The sequence below is a fragment of the Oncorhynchus clarkii genome, chromosome 23 (assembly GCF_045791955.1).
Source record: "Oncorhynchus clarkii lewisi isolate Uvic-CL-2024 chromosome 23, UVic_Ocla_1.0, whole genome shotgun sequence".
In the NCBI taxonomy this organism is placed as follows: Eukaryota; Metazoa; Chordata; class Actinopteri; order Salmoniformes; family Salmonidae; genus Oncorhynchus; species Oncorhynchus clarkii.
In genome coordinates, this window is record NC_092169.1 from 15,294,919 (window position 1) to 15,316,306 (window position 21,388).

Genomic DNA, 21,388 nt, shown 5'->3' on the forward strand with positions numbered 1-21,388 from the left:
CTTAGCACGGGTACTTCCTTTTGAGTTTCTGCCTATAGGAAGGGAGAAGCAAAATGGAGTTGTTATCTTATTTGCAAAAGGGAGGGTGGGGGAGGGCCTTGTAGGCATCTCGAAAAGTCAAGTAGCAGTGATCTAGTGTTTTTCCTGAGCGAGTACTACAGTCAATGTGCTGATAGAACTTCAGTAGCCTTTTCCTCAAATTTGCTTTCTTAAAATCCCCAGCTACAATAAATGCGGCCTCAGGATATGTGATTTCCAGTTTGCATAACGTCCAGTGTAGTTCTTTGAGGCCCTCGTGGTATCGGCTTGAGGGGGAATATACACGGCTGTGACTATAACCAAAAGATAATTATCTTGGGAGGTAATATGATCAGCATTTGATTGTGTGGTATTCTAGGTCGGGTGAACAAAAGGACTTGAGTTTCTGTATGTTTGCACAATCACACCATGAGTAGTTAATCATGAAGCATACACCCCCGCCTTTCTTCTTCACGGAAAGTTATTTATTCCTGTCTGCACGATGAACTGAGAACCCAGCTGGCTGTATGTGCAACCGATGTGAAATGGCTAGCTAGTTAGCGGTGGTGCGCGCTAATAGTGTTTCAATCGGTGACGTCACTCGCTCTGAGACCTGAAGTAGTTGTACCCCTTGCTGTGCAAGGGCCGCGGCTTTTGTGAAGCGATGGGTAACGATGCTTCGTGGGTGACTGTTATCTGTGTGTGCAGAGGGTCCCTGGTTTGAGCCCAGGTAGGGGCGAGGGGACGGACTAAAGTTAAACTGTTGCATTGATGTCGTTAACCCGGATCACTGGTTGCTGCAGAAAAGGACGAGGTCAAAAGGGGGGTGAGTGTAACCAATGTGAAATGACTAGCTAGGGTCCCTGGTTCGAGCCCGGGTCGGGGCGAGGGGACGGACTAAAGTTATACTGTTACATATGGACAGGGATTCCTTGAAAACATTCTGTGAAACAGAGTATGTCTCTCTAGAAGGAGATCCTCGCCTTGAGCTCATCTACTTTATTGTCCAGAGACGGAACATTGGCAAGTAATATACTCGGAAACGGTAGATGGTGTGCCCGCCTCCTGAGTCGGACTAGAAGTTCATTCTGAATACCTCTTCTCCGCCGGTGGAGACTTGGAGCAGTTCAATAATGTAATTCGGAATGTTGGTGAGTTACCACCGCTCTGATATCCCAAAGTTGTATGTAATAACACAAAAAAAATTTCTGGGCTAATAATGTAAGAGAGTACACACAAAAACAAATACTGCAAAGTTGCTTAGGAGCAAGAAGCAGAGCTGCCAGGTCTGTCGGCACCATCCTGGGTTAAAACAGCAGATTTAATCTTAATGTAATGACATTAATGACAAAAAAAATGGCAGATTATCATCAATGATTTATCAACAGCTGTAACAAGTTGTCCAGTGTAGGAAATACTGGTACCCTAGTTTACAGAAAGACAAACAGTCTGTTCAGTCTAGCAAACAATAATATATGTCAGGTGAGGGTAAGGGTTGGAGGAACATAATGAACCAAAAGACTATGGTTGAGTTCCAGCCTGACATATTGCTATATCTTATGATGTGGTTAGCTGATATGGTACCTATCTGGCATTCATCTGCACTGTAGTCAGACAGGAACTCAACCTCTGGCTTGAGTCAACACAGCAGTTCCTAACTGTTCATCCATCCACCCACTCAGCTTGCACAGGCTGCAGCCTTTCCTCTCAGAGCATGAGCAGGGAATCTGTTAACTCACTGCATAAAATGTATAATGAATAACTCCCATTTCACAACAGAAGTAAATAAATACAGGGGAGTTGTTTCTCAACCATAACGAGCATAACATTCTCCACAGCAGGCAATGCAGAGAAATAAACAGGATTGGAGATAACATCGATTTCCTTGCATCCACTCACGCACTGACTCACCTGCACAAGCATTGAGAAACAACCAGTCAGTCCTCCTCATCCTGTTCTTCATCTGTTTAAGCCTCTTAAAGTCCACCTGCCGCTCCTCTATGCTCCCAATTCCGGCTCCCAATGCCAGCTCGTTCCTCTGAAAGTCCATTTTAGCCTCCACCTCCCGCTTGGAGGTGGGCGGGGACCTCCTCTGGCTGCCGCAGCACCCCACTACTCCACTTCCGCCCCTTCCCACCCCCCCCCTCCTGTTGTCACTGTCCTGCTCGTTGAGTATGGAGGGTGGTAGGTTCTCGGGCTTCAAGGCCAGTTCGATGGGTTTTGCCAAGCTCTTGTGCCTGGAGTGGTCACACACCACACATTTGCACGCTTTAGGCCAGTTTGCATAAGTGCAGGAGGCACAGGTCCAGTGATGGGCGTGGGTGTTGAGGCGGTTGCGGTCGTTATACTCCTCGCAGGGGTCCGTAGGGGTGGATGGGGGTGTGGGTCGGCATCCTGAGCCTGAGGTCTGGGGTGACTCAGTGGAAATGCGTGGCTGCTGCGCCAGCCCCTGGTGGCGCTGCTCCTGCTGATGTCCCTGATGCCGCTGGCACAGACACTGAGTGCAGCGAATGGCACAGGGCCAGTTTAAGTAGGTGCACATGTGGCAGGACCATTTGCTGGAGGGGGGCTCGGGGGAATCTGTGATGCGGACACGGGGGCGGGCACTGGAGTCCGGGCAGATTAGGAGACCGGAGCCTCCCTGGGGTGGGTTGTTGCTGTGACTCAGATGTTCCCACTGGTGGCTGGAGTCCAGGCCAGGGGTGCTCCGAAAGGGCTCCTCGGTGATGATGGCACCCCCACTGGGCCTCTGGGCGCGGCACATGGTGCACTTGATGGCAGAAGGCCAGTTCTCAAACGTGCAGTACTCACAGGCCCACTTGGCACCCAGCTCAGTCATCGTCACTCCACCGCTGGGTGATGGCTGCTGCTGGGAGGGACTCTGGTTGGCAGCTCCACTCAAGGAGATCACACAGGCAAGCAGGATGCTAGAGTAACAACAGAAACACAGGATAGGGTGAGGGGCCATACTGGTCTTTAAAATCATCAGACTGACTGCACTGTGACACATGGAGAAACACACAGAATAAAGATCACAGATAGATCTAATATACACATTTAGACTTTAAATGGATGTCATGTTTGAAAGGAAAACAAAAACATCAGTTAGGCTAGTTAAGCCTAATCTATTATAGAGTAACAGATCTGATATTAGAGACCTCGCAACTCTGACACAAAAACTAAGAAAGCTACTTGTAATTTCATCAACCATGCTCAAACAGCTACAACGATGTGCGCTCTTGACCCGGCACAAATTCTCAGGCTTTGATTTAACGCACTGAGAGGCTCAGTGCAGATTAACCCACATTGCAAGAATCCAAGAGCAGCAGGCTGCGACCCAATCGTCTGCCTCCATGCCTCTTAAAACTGATACTGTAAACACATCCGGAAATACAGAGCAAATGTGCCCTACAGAGCAGTGTTACCTGACAGATGAAACCAAACACCAGACAACACAACACTCAAACTCATGCCAATAATGAACCTTAAAAAGGTAGACTCAGCGAAATGATGTTGCCACGAGCAACACCGCAGATGTTGCAATGAGCGAGATTCAAGACTTCGCTATCACAGGGACACAGTTTCTGCTCATTTGTGTAGGTTTGCTTCACGCTGGTATGGCATGGCAGGTACAGGACCAAAATAGCTGGGAAGTTTCAAGGCTCCAAAGTCTTTAATTCCGATGGAGCTCTCTTCTTAATTATTCATACTTTTTTGTTGGCACTTTTTACCCCTTTTCCTCCCCAATTTCGTGATATCCAACTGGTAGTTGTTCCATCGCTGCAACTCCCGTACAGACTCGGGAGAGGTCGAGAGCCATGTATCCTCCGAAACATGACCATGCCAAGCCACACTGCTTCTTGACACACTGCTCACTTAACCTGGTTGCCAGCCGTACCAATGTGTCTGAGGAAACACTGTACAACTAGCGACCGTGGCAGCGTGCATGCGCCCGGCCCGCCACAGGAGTCGCTAGAGCGGAATGGGACAAGAACATACCGGCCAGCCAAACCCTCCTCTAACCCGGATGACGCTGGGCCAATTGTGCCCCGCCTCATGGGTGTCTGGGTAGCGGTCGGCTGCGTCACAGCCCGGGATCAAACCCGGATCTGTATTGACGCCTCTAGTACTGCGATGCAGTGCCTTAGACCGCTGTGCCACTCGGGAGGCCAGATCTCCGTACTTTGTGTGGTGTGATTTTTTAAACTTTGCATAGACTGAAATCACTGTGGAGAGCCCTCTGCACTTCAACGCTGTTAGTTTTTGCAGATATTGACCCACTATGCTGTTTACTTTATGCACCTACGTCATGTCGCTGAGTCTACCTTTAACAATGCAGTTGATAAGTTGCCCCTAGCTCTGACCTAGGCCCGTCAGATAGGTTTTTATTTGGTTAAACTATCTAAAAGGTTCTCGATTGGGGTGGGATAGGTTGGTCCTAGATAAGTGCAAAACAGTCTACTCTGCACTCAGTGAAATTTTCACGGACCGTCTACACCCATTGTTTACTAAGCATGTGACAAATAAAGTGAATTGTTCTTATTCAATATGTTTGAAATATTCCTTGACAAAAACCAACACCATGCAAAATGTATATTAGTGAAATGTTTGCGATTACAAGAAATTCAGACAGGCAGCTAGCTATTATTACAACAAAATGCAAAATGCTGTGAGATGCATTTCAGCACATATTTAAAAAGGCTGTAAAACCAGGTTGAGGAGTAACTTACATTTGAAAGTTGAAACCACCACAAGCATAGATACACACGGCTAGGCATGGCTTAATGCGACCACACCCCCAAGTGGGGTACAGCCATAGGGTACCCTGTTACTCCTATGATAAATTGCCTGCTTTACTCAACCTGACAATGGCTGTTTTTTTGTGGGTTTTTTTATCATTATGGATATGTTTGGTTGGTCATTTTTAACATACTTCTACTTCATCTTAAATGAACAATCTACATCATACCTAAAAACACTTTCATTATAAATGTAAAAATGTTAGCATGAACAGAGATTGTCGCATGGAATGTATGCCACAATTATGGGGCCAAGCGACGTCTCCAGACTAACTAGCTAGCCCTGCTCGAAAAGCTGACACTTACTTTTCCATAAATGTTTTCAGCAGCATCATGTGTCGTTATTAATATACTTGGTTGTCATGACAATAATTAGTACGAGAAAAAGACCACAAAATTAAGTTGAATCAACTGTTCAAGGACCAGGTTAGATTAACCTCATGGTTTCAGGATATTACAGCACATTCGGAAAGTCTACAGACCCCTTGACTTTTCCCACATTTCGTTACATTACTGCCTTATTCTAAAATTGATTAAATAAAAATCCTCAATCTACACACAATACCCCATTAAGACAAATCAAAAACAGTAGAAAATGTAGCAAATGTTTTAGAAATACACAGAAATACCTTATTTACATAAGTATTCAGACCCTTTGCTATGAGCCTCAAATTGAGCTCAAGTGCACCCTGTTTCCATTGATCATCCCTGAGATGTTTCTACAACTTGATTGGAGTCCACCTGTGGTAAATTCAATTGATTGGATATGATTTGGAAAGGAACACACCTGTCTATATAAGGTCCCACAGTTGACAGTGCATGTCAGAGCAAAAACCAAGCCATGAGGTCGAAGGAATTGTCCGTAGAGCTCAGAGACAGGATTGTGTCAATGCACGGATCTGGGGAAAGGTACCCACAAATGTCTGCAGCATTGAATGTCCCCAAGAACACAGTGGCCTCAATCATTCTTAAATGGAAGATGTTTGGAACCACCAAGACTTTTCCTAGAGCTGGCTACCTGGCCAAAATAAGCAATCGGGGGGAAAAGGTCCTTGGTCAGGGAGGTGACCAAGAACCCGATGGTTACTGACAGAGCTCCAGATTTCCTCTGTGGAGATGGGAGAACCTTCCAGAAGGACAACCATCTCTGCAGCACTCCACCAATTAGGCCTTTATGGTAAAGTAGCCAGACCTTCGGCCTGAATGCCAAAGAGTCACGTCAGGAGGAGACCTGGCACCATCCCTACGGTGAAGCATGGTGATGGCAGCATCATGCTGTGGGGATGTTTTTCAGCGGCAGGGACTAGGAGACTAGTGAGGATCGAGGGAAAGATGAATAGAGCAAAGTACAGAGAGCTCTTTGATGAAAACCTGCTCAGAGTGTGCAGGACCTCAGACTGTGGCGCCAGTTCACCTTCCAACAGGACAACAACCCTAATCCCACAGCTAAAACAACTCAGGAGTGGCTTCGGGACATGTCTCTAAATGTCCTTGAGTGGCCCAGCCAGAGCCTGGACTGGAACCCAATCAAACATCTCGGGATGTATTGCATACAGCTTGCTAGTTCCCTTGTAGTTAGGACTAGTGAGCTGTATAGTCCAAATAACAGCTATAATATTCTTCCGCATTTGTATATTTATGCAAAACTGGAGATTCCGCCATGTAACGTTAGGTGTAGGTATCAACATTGGCTAATTTGGGCTTTTTGGTAGGGTTGTCTCCCCAGCTGGTCTCTGGCAAATTGAAAGGCCATATAAGCAATCCAACAAGAATACACTTCTCTAAATACCTAGACCGTTCAAGGGCAAGTAGTAGTTACGCAACATATCTGACTAGTGAATTAGATAGAGATACATTTCTCGCTAGCCAGCCAGCTAGCTATCCGGCTTAAAAAAGCTAGGGGTAAACAAACAGTGAAGTAAGTATAATGCGACAGTTTTATTATCTTTTCTGTCAGTGTTGGCAGGTCAGGTAAATTAGTGTCTGAATAAGTATCATGCAAATTATTGTCATGACAGCCCCGTATATTAATAACAACACGTGATGCTGCTGAACACGTTTATGGAAATGTAAAAGTGTCAGTAGTTTGCTTAAGAGGCCACCAAAATTCGACAAATTACATCAGAGCAACATGAGTACCCTATGCCTGTACCTACTCCGGGATGTGGTCACGTGAAGCCACGCCTCGCTGTCTATCTATATAGCCTGGATTGGTAAACTACCTGATTGGTTTAAAAAAATAAAAGCGTCTACTTATTTCAATTGAGCAATGTAACAAGTCAACTACTGTAATTAGCTAGTTTTGCTACTGCATATTGGGCTGGGCGTGTCGAATAAAAATCCACGATGATTATAGTTAGCTATTTACAAAGTAACAATGGTAAAAACACAACTACAAGACTAACTATTGTAACTAGTTAATTTAGCGTCTGTCTAATAATTTAGATTTGCGAGACGACTAAAGTTTTAATATGCAGGGCGAAATTCACATTCGTTTAAGGCAATATTTTTTAAACAGACAATGTTGTGCCCATTAGTCTCTTAATTTGTGAAACTGTTTTTGACAAATCAAATTCTAACCAACGTTAGCACATATGAAAATAATCTAGTGTAGCTAGCCAACTACAGTAGAGTAAAGTACCTAGCTAACGTTATCTATTCAGTGCAGCTATGATGATCGCAGTAAAGGTAACGTTATGGCTTTCGTTCTAAACAATATCTCATACAAGGGGTGACAACTGTATATAGCTAACATTTAACAGTGGCGTCTGCTGGTTTTAACCAAAGATGTAACTGTGTTTTACCTTTTCCTGTGTTTACACTCCTTCAACGCGCAACCACAACAAACCGCTCTTGAGCTTCAGTCCAACATTAACGTTATATCGCTCGCGCTTTCCCAACGAAACCCAATCTGTATGTCCCGAAGTCAAGCTTTCATTTGGTCAAAAGACACATATTTAAGTTTCCGTTTGTACGTAGCTCCGAGATCTGTGCAATAGAACAACACCCCCGATGCAGTCTCTCCAGGGCTTTAAATCATTTTAATCCCAAATTTCAACCACCGTTCTGTCGGTCTTTAATGGCGGCGTGGGGGGACACTGGAAAAAAAAAATACACTCCAGAGAGAAGCAGAAGGATTTAGCACCTGGATTCACCGGGCAAACTGATTGGATCGTTTTTTTGTATTCCTCCTGTTTGCTATGCAATACGTCGTTCGTTGCCAATAGTTAACAAGCTTTATCAAATATGTATAACTCTTTGTTATACCTGTGGCTTTATTTTAGCCGTCTCTGAAGTCAAAATAATATGAAACCGTAATTAATTTCTGCAGTCTTGGCTCAAATGATGTATTATTACACCCCATTCCTGGAGCCACCGTCATGTAATTTGTTTACGTCTGTATCTCAGCTGTATATCTTTAAGGGACATTAGGATGACGTCATATTTTGGATAAAAAAATATATATACTGCAGCAGTCTGCAGTAAAGGGCAGGTTATTAAAAAAGTAATCGATGGAAGTTCTAGACCACCATCAATCATCATGACTATTTTACCAACGACAGATTGTGACCCTGCTTTAAACCTATTTCAAGCATTGACATAAACAATGGAAAATTAGCAGAACAATAAATGCATCTTTCAAATTCTGCATGGTTCATGCGACTGCTTATTTCAATGATTTATTTACATGAACGTCCCACCCACTTCCCAAATTACGTCCCAGAAGAAGACCACTCTGCTTTTATACATTTTTTTAAAACCTTTATTTAACTAGGCAAGTCCTTTAAGAACATTATTTTCAATGACGGCCTAGATTTTTACCTTGTCAACTCGGGGATTCGAACAGTGGGCCTTGTTCAGGGAAAGAACGACAGATTTTGACCTTGTCAACTCGGGGATTCGATCTGGCAACCTTTCGGTTACTAGTCCACTAGGCTACCTGCCGCTCTCGAACGCCGGCTAACGGTTCTCTGGAACTGTCCAGAGCGATAGGAACGCATGGAATATTTAAATTATCTGGAATTCTGGGATTTTTTTTCATTTATAGCAATGCCATATGTATAACATTTTATATTTGCTCATATGATTTCCTTAAAAAAGACATGCAATCTCTTGACTTTTTCTCTCAAATGAATAATAATAATTATCTTGGAGATTTATACAATAAAAATGTTCAATAACTCCAGAGAATGACAACTGTTTTCTCTAATTCAAAAGTCCCACTAATGAATGTGCACATTAACACATTTGAATGTGAGAGATGTGAATTGTTAAAAGTGTAATGCGGCTTTTTTTGTTTTGTTATCTCAATATTAAATCATTTCTGGGTAACAATGTAGTACCTTACTGTGATTGTTTTCAATTCAAATGTTAAAAAAGAAACAAAAATAGCTTCTTAGGAAATAGTAATTTCTCAGGCAAGAATTTTGCTAGGACTGTCTGTGAGTGGGGAGGGGAAAACTGAAAATTAACTCATTGGTGGAAAGATGTGGATCTCTCTCTTATTGGTCTATTAACTCGTTTACTGCATGGTGATGTCCCAATGGAAGGCCAAAAACTCCACCCTGCCAAAACAGGCCGAAATATCAGCTTGTCTTTTCAAACAACTCTTACACTTTATTAAGAGTATTAGCATACTTTTCACAATTTCATATTATCCTAACCTAATAGTGTGAAAATATACAGTGCCTTGCGAAAGTATTCGGCCCCCTTGAACTTTGCGACCTTTTGCCACATTTCAGGCTTCAAACATAAAGATATAAAACTGTATTTTTTTGTGAAGAATCAACAACAAGTGGGACACAATCATGAAGTGGAACGACATTTATTGGATATTTCAAACTTTTTTAACAAATCAAAAACTGAAAAATTGGGCGTGCAAAATTATTCAGCCCCCTTAAGTTAATACTTTGTAGCGCCACCTTTTGCTGCGATTACAGCTGTAAGTCGCTTGGGGTATGTCTCTATCAGTTTTGCACATCGAGAGACTGACATTTTTTCCCATTCCTCCTTGCAAAACAGCTCGAGCTCAGTGAGGTTGGATGGAGAGCATTTGTGAACAGCAGTTTTCAGTTCTTTCCACAGATTCTCGATTTGATTCAGGTCTGGACTTTGACTTGGCCATTCTAACACCTGGATATGTTTATTTTTGAACCATTCCATTGTAGATTTTGCTTTATATTTTGGATCATTGTCTTGTTGGAAGACAAATCTCCGTCCCAGTCTCAGGTCTTTTGCAGACTCCATCAGGTTTTCTTCCAGAATGGTCCTGTATTTGGCTCCATCCATCTTCCCATCAATTTTAACCATCTTCCCTGTCCCTGCTGAAGAAAAGCAGGCCCAAACCATGATGCTGCCACCACCATGTTTGACAGTGGGGATGGTGTGTTCAGCTGTGTTGCTTTTACGCTGAAAACAGTTTTTGATTTGTTAAAAAGGTTTGAAATATCCAATAAATGTCGTTCCACTTCATGATTGTGTCCCACTTGTTGTTGATTCTTCACAAAAAAATACAGTTTTATATCTTTATGTTTGAAGCCTGAAATGTGGCAAAAGGTCGCAAAGTTCAAGGGGGCCAAATACTTTCGCAAGACACTGTATATAAAACACAGGTAAACCTAGTTTTTGACTGTACTGGGCCTTTAAAAGTTGGTCTTTCTGAACAACCCTTTACTCAGGCCTAAAAAAAAGTGAGTAGAAAGGGTGAACAAATAACTCTGCTAAATAAATAAGCATGTCTCTTTTATTACACCCCACATAAGAACTGTGTTCTCTGTGAGATAACAACTGTGACCAAAACAGCTTGGTCTATCACTGTCCCGCCTATGATAGACATGTTCAGACATCAGGGATTTAATGGGACTTTGTGCTTCAGAGAGAAGGATCTCAGGGGCCGCTTTCAGCTTGGGGCCAAACCGTGTTGTTTAGAGTACTTTCACCCTCCTCTCCTGCCAGCCACTCCCATCATGACTGAGATGCTCATAAATAAGTGCTGTTTAAATGCTACCCCCTCCCATCTACTGTACAGTGTACATTATTATTTGTTCTTAACTCCCATTATTTATTCCAGTGATCAAGTGGAAACCACTCCTTTCACTCTCAATTTTGTCATTATCATCAGTTGTGACTTTGTTATTCAGTGATTAATTTGTAAACAATAAAATAAAAATGGAGTACCAGTCCGCCACGTTATGAGTTGACATGGCTAAGTGATGAAGGAAAGCTAGATGACCTTAAGACAGAAAGAGCGACATACAAGAAATGGGCTGTACATGGGAAAAGCTGGTTGCAGTAAAAAGGACAAACTGCTTTACATGGTAAAGCTCCTCCCTACATCCCTTCTGGCTAATTAGCAGACTATTCCTTGCACATTATCATGCTAAATGCTTAAAACCATCCATGGAGAATTGAGCTGTGTCATTGTCTGCCTCGAACGTGCAAGGTCCCTAAAGACACTCAAGTCTCCCCTCACTCACTAGCTTATCTCTGAAAAGTCACTGGGCCATCTCTAAATGTGTCACACACTCATCGTTCTGGGCTTGACTCAGAACCCGTCTCTCCATCTATGTATGGGATTTCTTCCCACTATAGTGTATACTGAACAAAAATATAAATGCAACATGCAACATTTTCTCTTAGTTACAGTTCAATTAAGGAAATCAATTGAAATTAATTTAAATGGCTCTAATATATGCATTTCACATGACTGGGCAGGGGCGCAGCCATAGGTGGGCCTGGGAGAGAATAGGCCCACCCACTTGGGAGCCAGGCCCAGCCAATCAGAATGAGTTTTTCCCCACAAAAGGGCTTTATGAGACAGAAATACTCCTCAGTTTCATCAGCTGTCTAGGTGGCTGGTCTCAGACGATCCCGCAGGTGAAGAAGCCGGATGTGGAGGTCCTTGGGCTGGTGTGTTTACACGTGGTCTGCGGTTGTGAGGCCATTTCTCGAAAACGACATTGGAGGCAGCTTATGTCTCCAATGTCGTTTTAACAATGAATTCTCTGGCAACAACTCTGGTGAACATTCCTGCAGTCTGCATGCCAATTGCATGCTCCCTCAAAACTTGAGACATCTCAAGTGTGTGACAAACCTGTACATTTTAGAGTGGCCTTTTATTGTCTCCACAAGGTGCACATGTGTAATGAGCATGCTGTTTAATCAGCTTGTTGATATTCCACACCTGTCAGGTGGATGGATTATATTGGAAAAGGAGAAATGCTCACTAACAGGGATCTAAACAAATTTGTGCAAACAATTGTAGCGAAATAAGCTTTTTGTGCATATGGAAAATGTCTGGGATCTTTTATTTCAGCTTATTATGAAACATCAGACCAACACTTTACGTTTATATTTTTGTTCAGTGTAATTCCAGTTTCAAACAGCAATATTGGGATTCTGTGAAGGGTCAAAGAAGAAAGTCTACTGCAAAGTTGGTTCCTAACGGTACCCATCCAACATGACAGTAGCCTCTGCAGAGTCCCCAACAACCGTATGTTCCGGTTTTCAGGGGAAATGGAAAGTGAGCAAGTGATGCAACTTCTCCTTTTGGACATTAACAAGGCGACACTCCCACTTAACTCAACATTTACTGGATTGATTGAACAGTGCAGAAGAGAACCTCCCACGACAGTGTTTTTTTCTTCTAGTCAAGACTAGTATGTAGGGGATCTAGCTTCAGGCATTTATTTTATGCCTGCTACGTTAGCTTAACTAACGTGACTGTAAACAACCAAATATGATGTGGGGTAAGCAGAGCACAAAAAATATATACACAGCCTAGGATAACACTGCAGGGTAAAGGATCCTCTCACCACAATTGGAACAAACTTCTTTCCAGTCACTTGCATTGTGTGTATAGTCACAAGCCAGTGTAACTGTCAAAATGGAAGGCACTGGACTATGAATTGAGGTCATATTTGTCACATTATCAAAAGGTCCACACACATTTAGCCCAACCAGCTTTGAGTGTGTGAGGTCTATTGGTTTTGACAGGACAGGCAGGAGTTGCCTTGTTCCCAGGCTGTAACACATTTAGACACTACAGGGAGAACCTTTCCATCAGAATTACCTAGGGAGAAGCCATTCTAGTCAGTGTCAGCAGTAATGCAACCAGCAGTGCAAGGACAACAGGTGGAAGAAGCAGACAGGTCGTCTATGTAGAAGCAGTTTCTTGTTTACTGCTAGCTCTGATGCAGCAGAGTTGTCTGGTTAGTAAAGCTACAGTAAGTTGTGTTTTCGCCCTGTCGACCCCATACAATGCGCAAAAGCTGAGCTAGCTCTGCTCAGGTGGTCAAAGCATACTACTCAAGTAGCACAACTGAACTACATTGGTAAAGCACAATAAAATAAATCAACTACATTTGTTAAGTGCAGCAAAGCGCATACAGTTTCAGTGTTATTATAGAAGAATGAGACAGAGTGACATTAACGTTGTCATAAAAATAATATAAGCACCCATTATAGTAGTGGCAAATGAAAACTTTGAATAAAAACTATTCTTCGTCATCTAAATAGGCAACCGCATGATTCATAAAAATACATCGATGTTAAAAGGAAATGAAATCCTAATGACAGGTCAAAGTTGAGTGTCTAGAACCGTGCAGGCTACCGAAATGATAGTTTACATACATAACTGACAATAATAAAGGAAACACCAACATAAAGTGACTTAATAGGGAGTTGGGGCCAGAACAGCTTCAATGCACCTTGGCATAGATTCTACAAGTGTCTGGAACTTGGGAGGGATGCGACATGGATGGTGGTGAAAAATGCTGTCTCAGGCACCGCTCCAGAATTTCCCATAAGCGTTCAATTGGGATGAGGTCTGGTGACAGACAGCATTGGAATATGGTTTACATTATTTTCATGCTCATCAAACCATTCAGTAACAACTCATGCCCTGTGGTTGGTGGCATAGCCATAGTAGCCAAAATAATGGCCTGCCAAGCATTTTTATACATGCCCATAGGCATGATGGGATGATAATAGCTTAACTCAGGTTCCCCACCTGTGTTTGGAAGCACCTGCTTTGAATATACTTTCTCAAGTGTTTCTATTACTTTGGCAGTCACCACCATCTCTTCTTTTTTGTAATAAGCAAATCACCACCCCAAAAATATTGAAAAAAAAATCTCACCTGTCTCACAAAAAAAAAGAAAAGGTTTGAAGGCCGCAGAACATTTTCCTTTTGCTTTTCTTAAATTGTTAAAAGAAAGCAAAAATAGTGCAAGAGGTAATGGTACAATTGGATGCTTAAAGTTGGTGATGCAGATGTGACGCAGCATGATCCAGGAAAAGCGGAGTGGGTCTATCCATACGGAGAGGTCGGACAAACCGGTTGGCGTTTATTCCATTATAACGTCCTCCGTCCCTAAATCAAAACACATCCACTGAAGAGAGCCAGGCTCCAACGGACTAGCTTTTCCATGCTAGACAGAAAAGTAAAACCCCATGAAGCTTGATACTCCCCCCCAGAAGAGATAAAACTAAGACAAACAGATATACACAGCAGAATACCCCACCTGCGCATGCCTTTTATTTTCAGGGCTGGCACTTCCTCTAATATAGAATAATTATCTTTGATTGGTTTGGACGCCCTCCTATCTCGGTGCGTCAGTTAATTGAGCCCCCCCCCCACATCCCCATCTACTAGGTCTGTGAACCACGGACTGAGGCGTCGCCGTCCGGACTGAGGGCGGCTGGGCGGCCCTGCAGCAACACACTGGCAGAAACTGGGGGCAACTGCCCCACCTCGCTCACAAGGTTCTCGTACTCGCTGCTGTCGTCATCATCATCATCCTCCTCATCATCATCCTCTTGCCCTGCGGCCTGTCTGTCCAGGGAGTCAGAGCTGGATCCGTCCCCGTTTCCCAGGTATGGTGTACCAGGGCTAGGAGCAGGGTTGGGGCCAGCACTGAGACCCAGACCTAATGGGCTGGGAGAAGGGTGGCCTGGGGAGCCCACAGCCTGGGGCCGGGGGAGCAGCGCAGCACTGGTAGGGGAGGATGAGAAGGGGAGAAGTGAGTCATTCTGCAAGGAGAGGAGGTCTGCGTAGGCAGGAGGGTTTGCGGAGGGACCTGGCCGCTCGGGGGTGGATGGGGTGTGGAAGGCCACTCTGGACAGGAGGGAGGTCTCCGGGGGCTCTGTGTTCTCCTCAGGAGTGAGACGTGGCTCAGGGTTCTGCGCTTCCTGGAGTCCTGAATGACGGAGAGAGACAAATAGGCTAATATTAAAAAAGGAGAGGGGTTCAATAAGCAACAAAAAACATTTTCTTTGCGCAATACCACATTGCAAAATACCTCCCCGCATATAGTTACAGGGAGATTATAGTTGATACAGGAATAATTTTTCATGAGAATGAATTTGAGCAGCCAAATTCATACCCAAATAAGTTACATACTTCTCTCTTCATCTGTGGTTTTTCGTTTCCTGAGAACAATTTGCTGTTTGAGTTTGTTCACCTCCTCCTGGACTTTCTCTTTCACACGTTCACTCTGCTCAACCTCTCCACATACAGACTGAAACAGGAAAAAAGCTAACAAGAATCATATCATCACTATTTTTCTGTGTGCCTTCAGAAAGTAGTCAACCTGTTGATTTTGTTTTGTTACAGCCCGAATTCAATATGTATTAGATTTTGTGTCACTATTTTACACACAATAACCCAAAATGAAGGAATTTTATTTTTTTGAATGTTTACAAAATAATTTAAAATGAAAAGCTAAGAGAGTCAAAAAGGTATTCAAGCCTTTGTTATGGAAAGCCTTAAGTTCAGTAGTAAACATTTGCTTGACAAATCACATAACTTTCATTGACTCACTGTGTGCAATAGTGGTTTACATGATTTTTGTTATGACTACCCCATCGATGTACGCCAGACACAGAATTATGTAAGGCCCCTCAGTCAAGTTGTGAATTTCAAGCAGATGTTCAACCATAAAGACTAGGGAGGTTTTTCAATGCCTCGCAAAAAAAAGGCACCAATGGTAGATTGGTAAAAATAAAAGCAGACACCGAATATCCCTTTGAGCATAGTCAAGTTATTACACTTTAGAGGGCGTATCAATACACCCAGTCAATACAAAGATACAGGCATCCTTCCTAACTCAGTTGCTGGAGAGGAAGGAAACCTCTATGGGATTTCATTTGAAGGCCAATACACAGGAGATTGGTGGCACTGGTAATGGCTGGAGCGGAATAGGCGGAACGGTATCATGGGTTTGATGCCATTCCACTGGCTCCGTTCCGGCTATTATTATTAGCCATCCTCCCCTCAGCAGCCTCCTGTTGGCCAATAGTAATTTTAAAACAAAGAAGGAAGCCTGTACAGCATACTCAGTACTGCTATTCCCTGTATATAGCCATGTTATTTTTACTCTATATTGTTATTCATTGTGTACTTATTCCTCGTGTCACTATTTAAAAATATATATTGTTAAAATGATTTGTAAGTAAGCATTTCACTGTTATTCTACACCGGTTGTTTACGAAGCACGTGACAAATAAAATGATTTTGGATTTGAAAAGATATTCCAAAACTGCATCATGTTTGCAAGAAGGAACTAAATTAATACTGCAAAGAATGTGGCAAGGAAAATTAACCTTTTGTCCTGAATACAAAGCATGAAGTTTGGGCAAATCCAACCACACTGAGTAGCACCACTCTTCATATGTTCAAGCATGGTGGTGGCTGGCTGCATCTTGTTATGGGTACACTTGTCATCGGCAAAGACTAAGGAGATTTTTGGGGGGTGAGCAGAAACGCAATAGAGCTAAGCATAGGCAAAATCCTAGAGGAAAACCAAGTTCAGTCCACTTCCCGACACTGGCAGACAAATTCACATTTCAGCAAGACAACAACCTAAAACAAGGCCAAATATACAATGGAGTTGCTTACCAAGATGACATTGAATGTTCCTGAGTGTCCTAGTTACAATTCTGACTTAAATTGGCTTTAAAATCTATGGCAAAACTTTAAAATGACTGTCTAGCAATGATCAACAACCAACTTGACAGAGCTTGAAGATTTTTAAAAATAAATATTGTATAATCCAGGTGTGCAAAGCTCTTAGACTAACACAAAAAGACTCACAGCTGTAATTGCTGACAAAAGGTGTTTAACATCTATTGACTCACGGGGTTGAATACTTGTCTAAATCAGGATATATTAGAGTTTTATTTTTCATACATTTGTTGACAGAGTATTTTGTGTAAAAATAATTATTTGTTTTAAAAATCGCACTTTGTAATGCAACAAAATGTGGAAAAGTTCATGGGGGGTTGAATACTTTCTGAAGGCACTGTAGCTATGGTGTCAACCAAAGCACCACATTGCTGTTTATGCAAGTATAGTATGTGACTTATATCAATTGAATGGTATGAATAGGAAATTTGCTGGCAGCCAACTCACTTGCACTTTATCTTGTAGTGCACCGTAGACTTGAAAAATTGTTCTGATATCCTTCATCACACCATCTTTGTCAAAAAATTCAGCCCTGCAAAACATACAACATATCCCATTTCCATCAAACAAGATTCTCAATCATTAAAAATAAACAACTTGACAGTGCCTACATGTGGGAGACACTCACCCATGCTCTTTGATGACCTTGGCATAGTTGAGTGAGGTGTTGGGGACAGAGGAGACCTTGTATTCCTGCTGGCTGGTGTTGCCCAGGTTTGGGATGCTGAGGGTCACCCTCTGGTTGTACCTGCTGGGTAGAACCAGAGAGTTGGTCTGATGATGCACTACAGGCAGCCTTGCCCAAAATACCCTTAAACCCATTGATGGCTGGGGCCCTGTAACTTGTATGTAGGGCAGCAACAGCTTTGATTGATGCCCAGATCCAATGGATCTAGTTGGGAGTTCAGAAGACGTAATAATTTGCTAATGTCCAATTTCACCCACACACAATCCCGCCAGGCCTCCACCAACCCACTCTGAGCCCTCGAGCCAGACAGAGTAGCATTTAAATCCCCAGCTTGATTCCAACACACAAGCCTTGAATCCCTACAGACAGACCTCCAGCTGTGCTGTCCATCTGACCCTAGATATAGAATTGCTAGACCTGACATAGTTCATTAATCTATGTATGATGCATCTGAACGGTCATTCTATAAAGGAAAGCAGTCATGTGAACGTTAAGACATTCTGACTCTTAAGATGTCCGATACTGTTGGACATTTAAACTCTGATTTAATATAAATATATGTTTTCTTCCCAGGGACAACAGACAAATCTGGTGCAATGGCATGCTGTACATTGTGCCTGACAAATAAATAAAGGAATAAAATAAATTATGCCTATGCACCTGAGGAGCCTCCACAACTAGCAACCATTTTGTCTCAAAGTAGAGGCCACTACTGTTCGCCGCCTCTGTGGTATCTGTGCCACTGGGTATTTATGCTTTTATCCAACTCTCACATACACTGACCTGCAAGCACAGGGTGAGCAACAGCCTGTGAATAATCACAGAGGAGGGTGGTTCAACAGCTAACTTAATGTACAGTTTGAATGTGTGGATTATAAAGGGCTTCATTGCCAAAATCCCTAAGAATCCCTTTAAAAAGGTGTGAATTGTTCAGCGTCGCCAACATATGCACCAGCCTGTTTGTGCATGCTGTTTGGTACTGCGTGCGTATGGCTATGTGTAGGTAGTCCTACCTGCGGTTGGGTCTGAACAGCACATACTCCAGGGCGTGTGTGGAGTTGTTGGCTGTGGAGATGAAGCTAAAGAGGAGGAAGACTAGGTCAGGCACTCCTAGCAGCTGGGTCAGCTGCTTATGGATGATCTGTTCCCTGAACGACATCTGCTGCTGCGTGTTCCTCCTGAACCTGTACCAGCCGATGACATTCTACACGCGCGCAGGGGAGGTCAAGTACAAGAGGGTCATTTAAAAGATGCGCAGCCAGTGTTTTAGCTAGATACTACTGGCAAATAATACCACTAAATGTTCATACAAATAGACCTACAATACAATAAATACTCACTTTCCGTCTGTCTTTAAGAATTCTGTTAAGACTCTCTTCATTGACTTGTCCAGCATAATCATAAAAGCTGGTGGGGGAAAGATACAGACAAAAAGTCAATTTCCTCCAGTAGCTCTGCATTTGTTACTCAAAACTCATGGTGGGGTGGGGCCACCTACTGTTCACTGACAATTACATCCCTCATTTGTTGAATAAAAGTACTGTGCGGCATTTAACCTACAATGTGCATGATACCGTGATGAAGACAAAGCTTAATCTCTGATTGGATAAATAATTGATCAAATGTATCACTAGTCTAATTATATTCAAGCCCATAACTTGCACATAAACCAAGCAGTCATTTGGAAAAAACATTTTACTTTTTGTTATGTCACAAAATGTCATTAAGGACAACAAATTCCATCTAATTTTAAATAATATAATATCTTACCTAAATAGCTGTGCACAAGGTTCATGATTGTGGACTTCTGTTTAAAAAAAAAAAAAGAACACAGCAAATGTATGTTATTAAACTCCATCGTATAGAGTTCGTCTAATGTCATCCTGTGTAGCTCAGTTGGTAGAGCATGGTGCTTGCAACTAGGCTCAACTCCCAAAGGGGTCCAGTATGAATATGTATGGACTCAAAAATGTAAGTCGTTCTGGATAAGAGTGTCTGCTAAATGACTAAAATGTAAAAAAAATTATATATATATATATATATAAATAATCTTACCGCTATAAATGTTGAGATGACTACAAATTGTAAGACTTTACACAGCCTACAGTAATATTGCATACAAAATACATTACTAGCTACATAACATATTGAACAGCTGCGGTAAAGGTCTTCCACTATAAACAGAAAAAACAAGAGACACTCCTTTTGATCTGAAACCTGCCAGTCCAGTTTGACAGAATTCCACAGTAGCACGGAGCATATAACCCACCAAGACAAGCCTGGAAACAAATAGGTTGGTTTCTTTGAGTTAGCTACCCAAGGCCTTACCTACTACTTGGAGTAGTTCAGAACTGCTGATCTGTGTATCACTGATGCTGACAGTTTCTTCATGCCTAACTTCTCCTAAAAGGAATCCCTCCTGTAGGATCAAAAAGTTGTTTATAATTATAAAAATAGGCCTAGAATATATTGGGCAGAAGACAATTACTAATAATAAACACTCAAGCAGCACTATGAGGCCTGACACTTTTCAAGCTCTCACTACACATTGTCAACACACATTTTTATTTTACTAGGCAAGTCAGATAAGAACAAATTCTTATTTTCAATGACGGCCTAGGAACAGTGGGTTTAAGTGCCTGTTCAGGGGCAGAACGACAGATTTGTACCTTGTCAGCTGGGGTTTTGAACTTGCAACCTTCCGGTTACTAGTCCAACGCTCTAACCACTAGACTAATCACAAATCACGTGTCAAATGTCAGGTGAAACATTAGGCAGCATCGACACACAACTGTTTACTGACAGGTGTCAATCCAGTCTTCTAATGATAAACAAAATATTGTGGCTTGAATGCATGCTTATTTATTTGATCAATTCACTTCCTAGTTGTCCAACTAGTTAGCGTGCTAACTATGTGGTAACAGTGCTAGAATAAATTACTTTACAAAAACAATACAACAAACAATTACATAGCAATAAAAATGGAGCTACATTTTTGGCCAGTTAGCTAACTAATGTTAAGTCAGATCATTTAACATGACAGGCTAACTGGCTAGCATAACCGGCTAACTGGCTACAGTACATAACGCGGAAACAATCTAGACAGCTACCTTGTTCTACCTGTCTGATGATGACATGCCCAGAATCTAACTAGTTCATTTTTAGTGCTTGATTTGCAGAAGGTGATGCAATTGACATTTTTCAAATATAGTTAAATCAACCAACTAATTATAGCAACATCAATGTTGCATTGTCAAACATATACATATATATATACAGTCGACACCACGGAAGTCAGTTGGGTTGACATAGATAGCATAGCAGGCTAGCCAAATAACGTTAGCTAGCAAATGTCTCGCTATGTAAGTGATTGCGCTTAGTTTGCAGCTAGCGAGCAACAGGAAGATGACACTGGGAAATCCACTGACTTAATTTCAGACAATAACATCCAAATATATACCCAAGTTGTAACTAAACAAATTTATGCACTCTCTCCCAATTCATTAACATGTTTCCTGTACTTACATGATCAGAGTTGCTGTTAGCGCTGTGATAACACACAGAACTAAAAGTATATCCCGAAATGGATGCCGCCATGATGGAAACATCCCATCTATAACTCAATGATAGCACCCCTCCTAGATGTTTCACCGGATGTATAAATATGAAGCATCCGGTTGGCGTTCCCACTCACCACCAAATATGGTGAGGAGAGGAAGGCCAGTGGTTAGTAGTAGGAGAAAATGGAGCGAGATGGATTTTGGCCAATATTCTGCTAATTTTCTCATCGATTAAACATTCGATCTCCATACAGTTTGTTTCAAAAAAATAAAATGTGTTACGAATAGTGGACTAAGTTTTGTAGACTTTACCCTTTAAATGTCATGGTTGAGAAGGAGTGCAAAGGCGAATTGAGTC

The 21,388-nt window shown here is 42.4% G+C and overlaps 2 protein-coding genes across 3 annotated transcripts in view; both read right to left on the reverse strand.

Annotated features, from left to right (window-relative positions):
* The window catches only part of LOC139381093 (ubiquitin thioesterase Zranb1-like), a 35,914-nt gene extending 27,923 nt beyond the window's left edge, over positions 1–7,991 (reverse strand). Inside the window, exons 1-2 of the mRNA XM_071124353.1 lie at positions 7,622–7,991; positions 1,930–2,945 (exon numbers count right to left, since the gene is read on the reverse strand). Of these exons, the coding sequence (XP_070980454.1) occupies positions 1,930–2,857 (928 nt within the window). The 5' untranslated portion in view covers positions 2,858–2,945; positions 7,622–7,991. The remainder of the gene's footprint in view (positions 1–1,929; positions 2,946–7,621) is intronic.
* A 2,551-nt stretch (positions 7,992–10,542) lies between these two features.
* On the reverse strand, positions 10,543–21,111 carry LOC139381477 (BRISC complex subunit abraxas 2-like). Of its 2 annotated transcripts, none has more exons than XM_071125043.1 (9): positions 20,996–21,111; positions 19,799–19,889; positions 19,241–19,277; positions 18,811–18,877; positions 18,484–18,674; positions 17,411–17,533; positions 17,230–17,314; positions 15,220–15,337; positions 10,543–15,016 (listed from the first exon to the last, which is right to left on the reverse strand). In XM_071125043.1, the coding sequence occupies exons 1-9, from the start codon at positions 21,065–21,067 to the stop codon at positions 14,469–14,471; spliced, it is 1,332 nt and encodes a 443-aa protein (XP_070981144.1). In that variant the 5' UTR covers positions 21,068–21,111; the 3' UTR covers positions 10,543–14,468. The 2 variants fall into 2 exon arrangements, with proteins under 2 accessions (XP_070981144.1, XP_070981145.1); XM_071125044.1 differs by having other exon boundaries at positions 10,547–15,016; positions 17,411–17,530.
* Positions 21,112–21,388: the final 277 nt, after the last annotated feature.

What these genes read in the sequence shown, in the direction of transcription:
- LOC139381477 (XM_071125043.1), bottom strand. Translation starts at nt 21,067, where the DNA reads ATGGCGGCATCCATTTCGGGATATACTTTTAGTTCTGTGTGTTATCAC. An exon ending in TGAACTACTCCAAGTAGTAG is followed by an intron (nt 19,278 to 19,798) that starts GTAAGGCCTTGG and finishes TTTTTTAAACAG; the next exon opens with AAGTCCACAATCATGAACCT. An exon ending in AAGGTCATCAAAGAGCATGG is followed by an intron (nt 17,315 to 17,410) that starts GTGAGTGTCTCC and finishes TATGTTTTGCAG; the next exon opens with GGCTGAATTTTTTGACAAAG.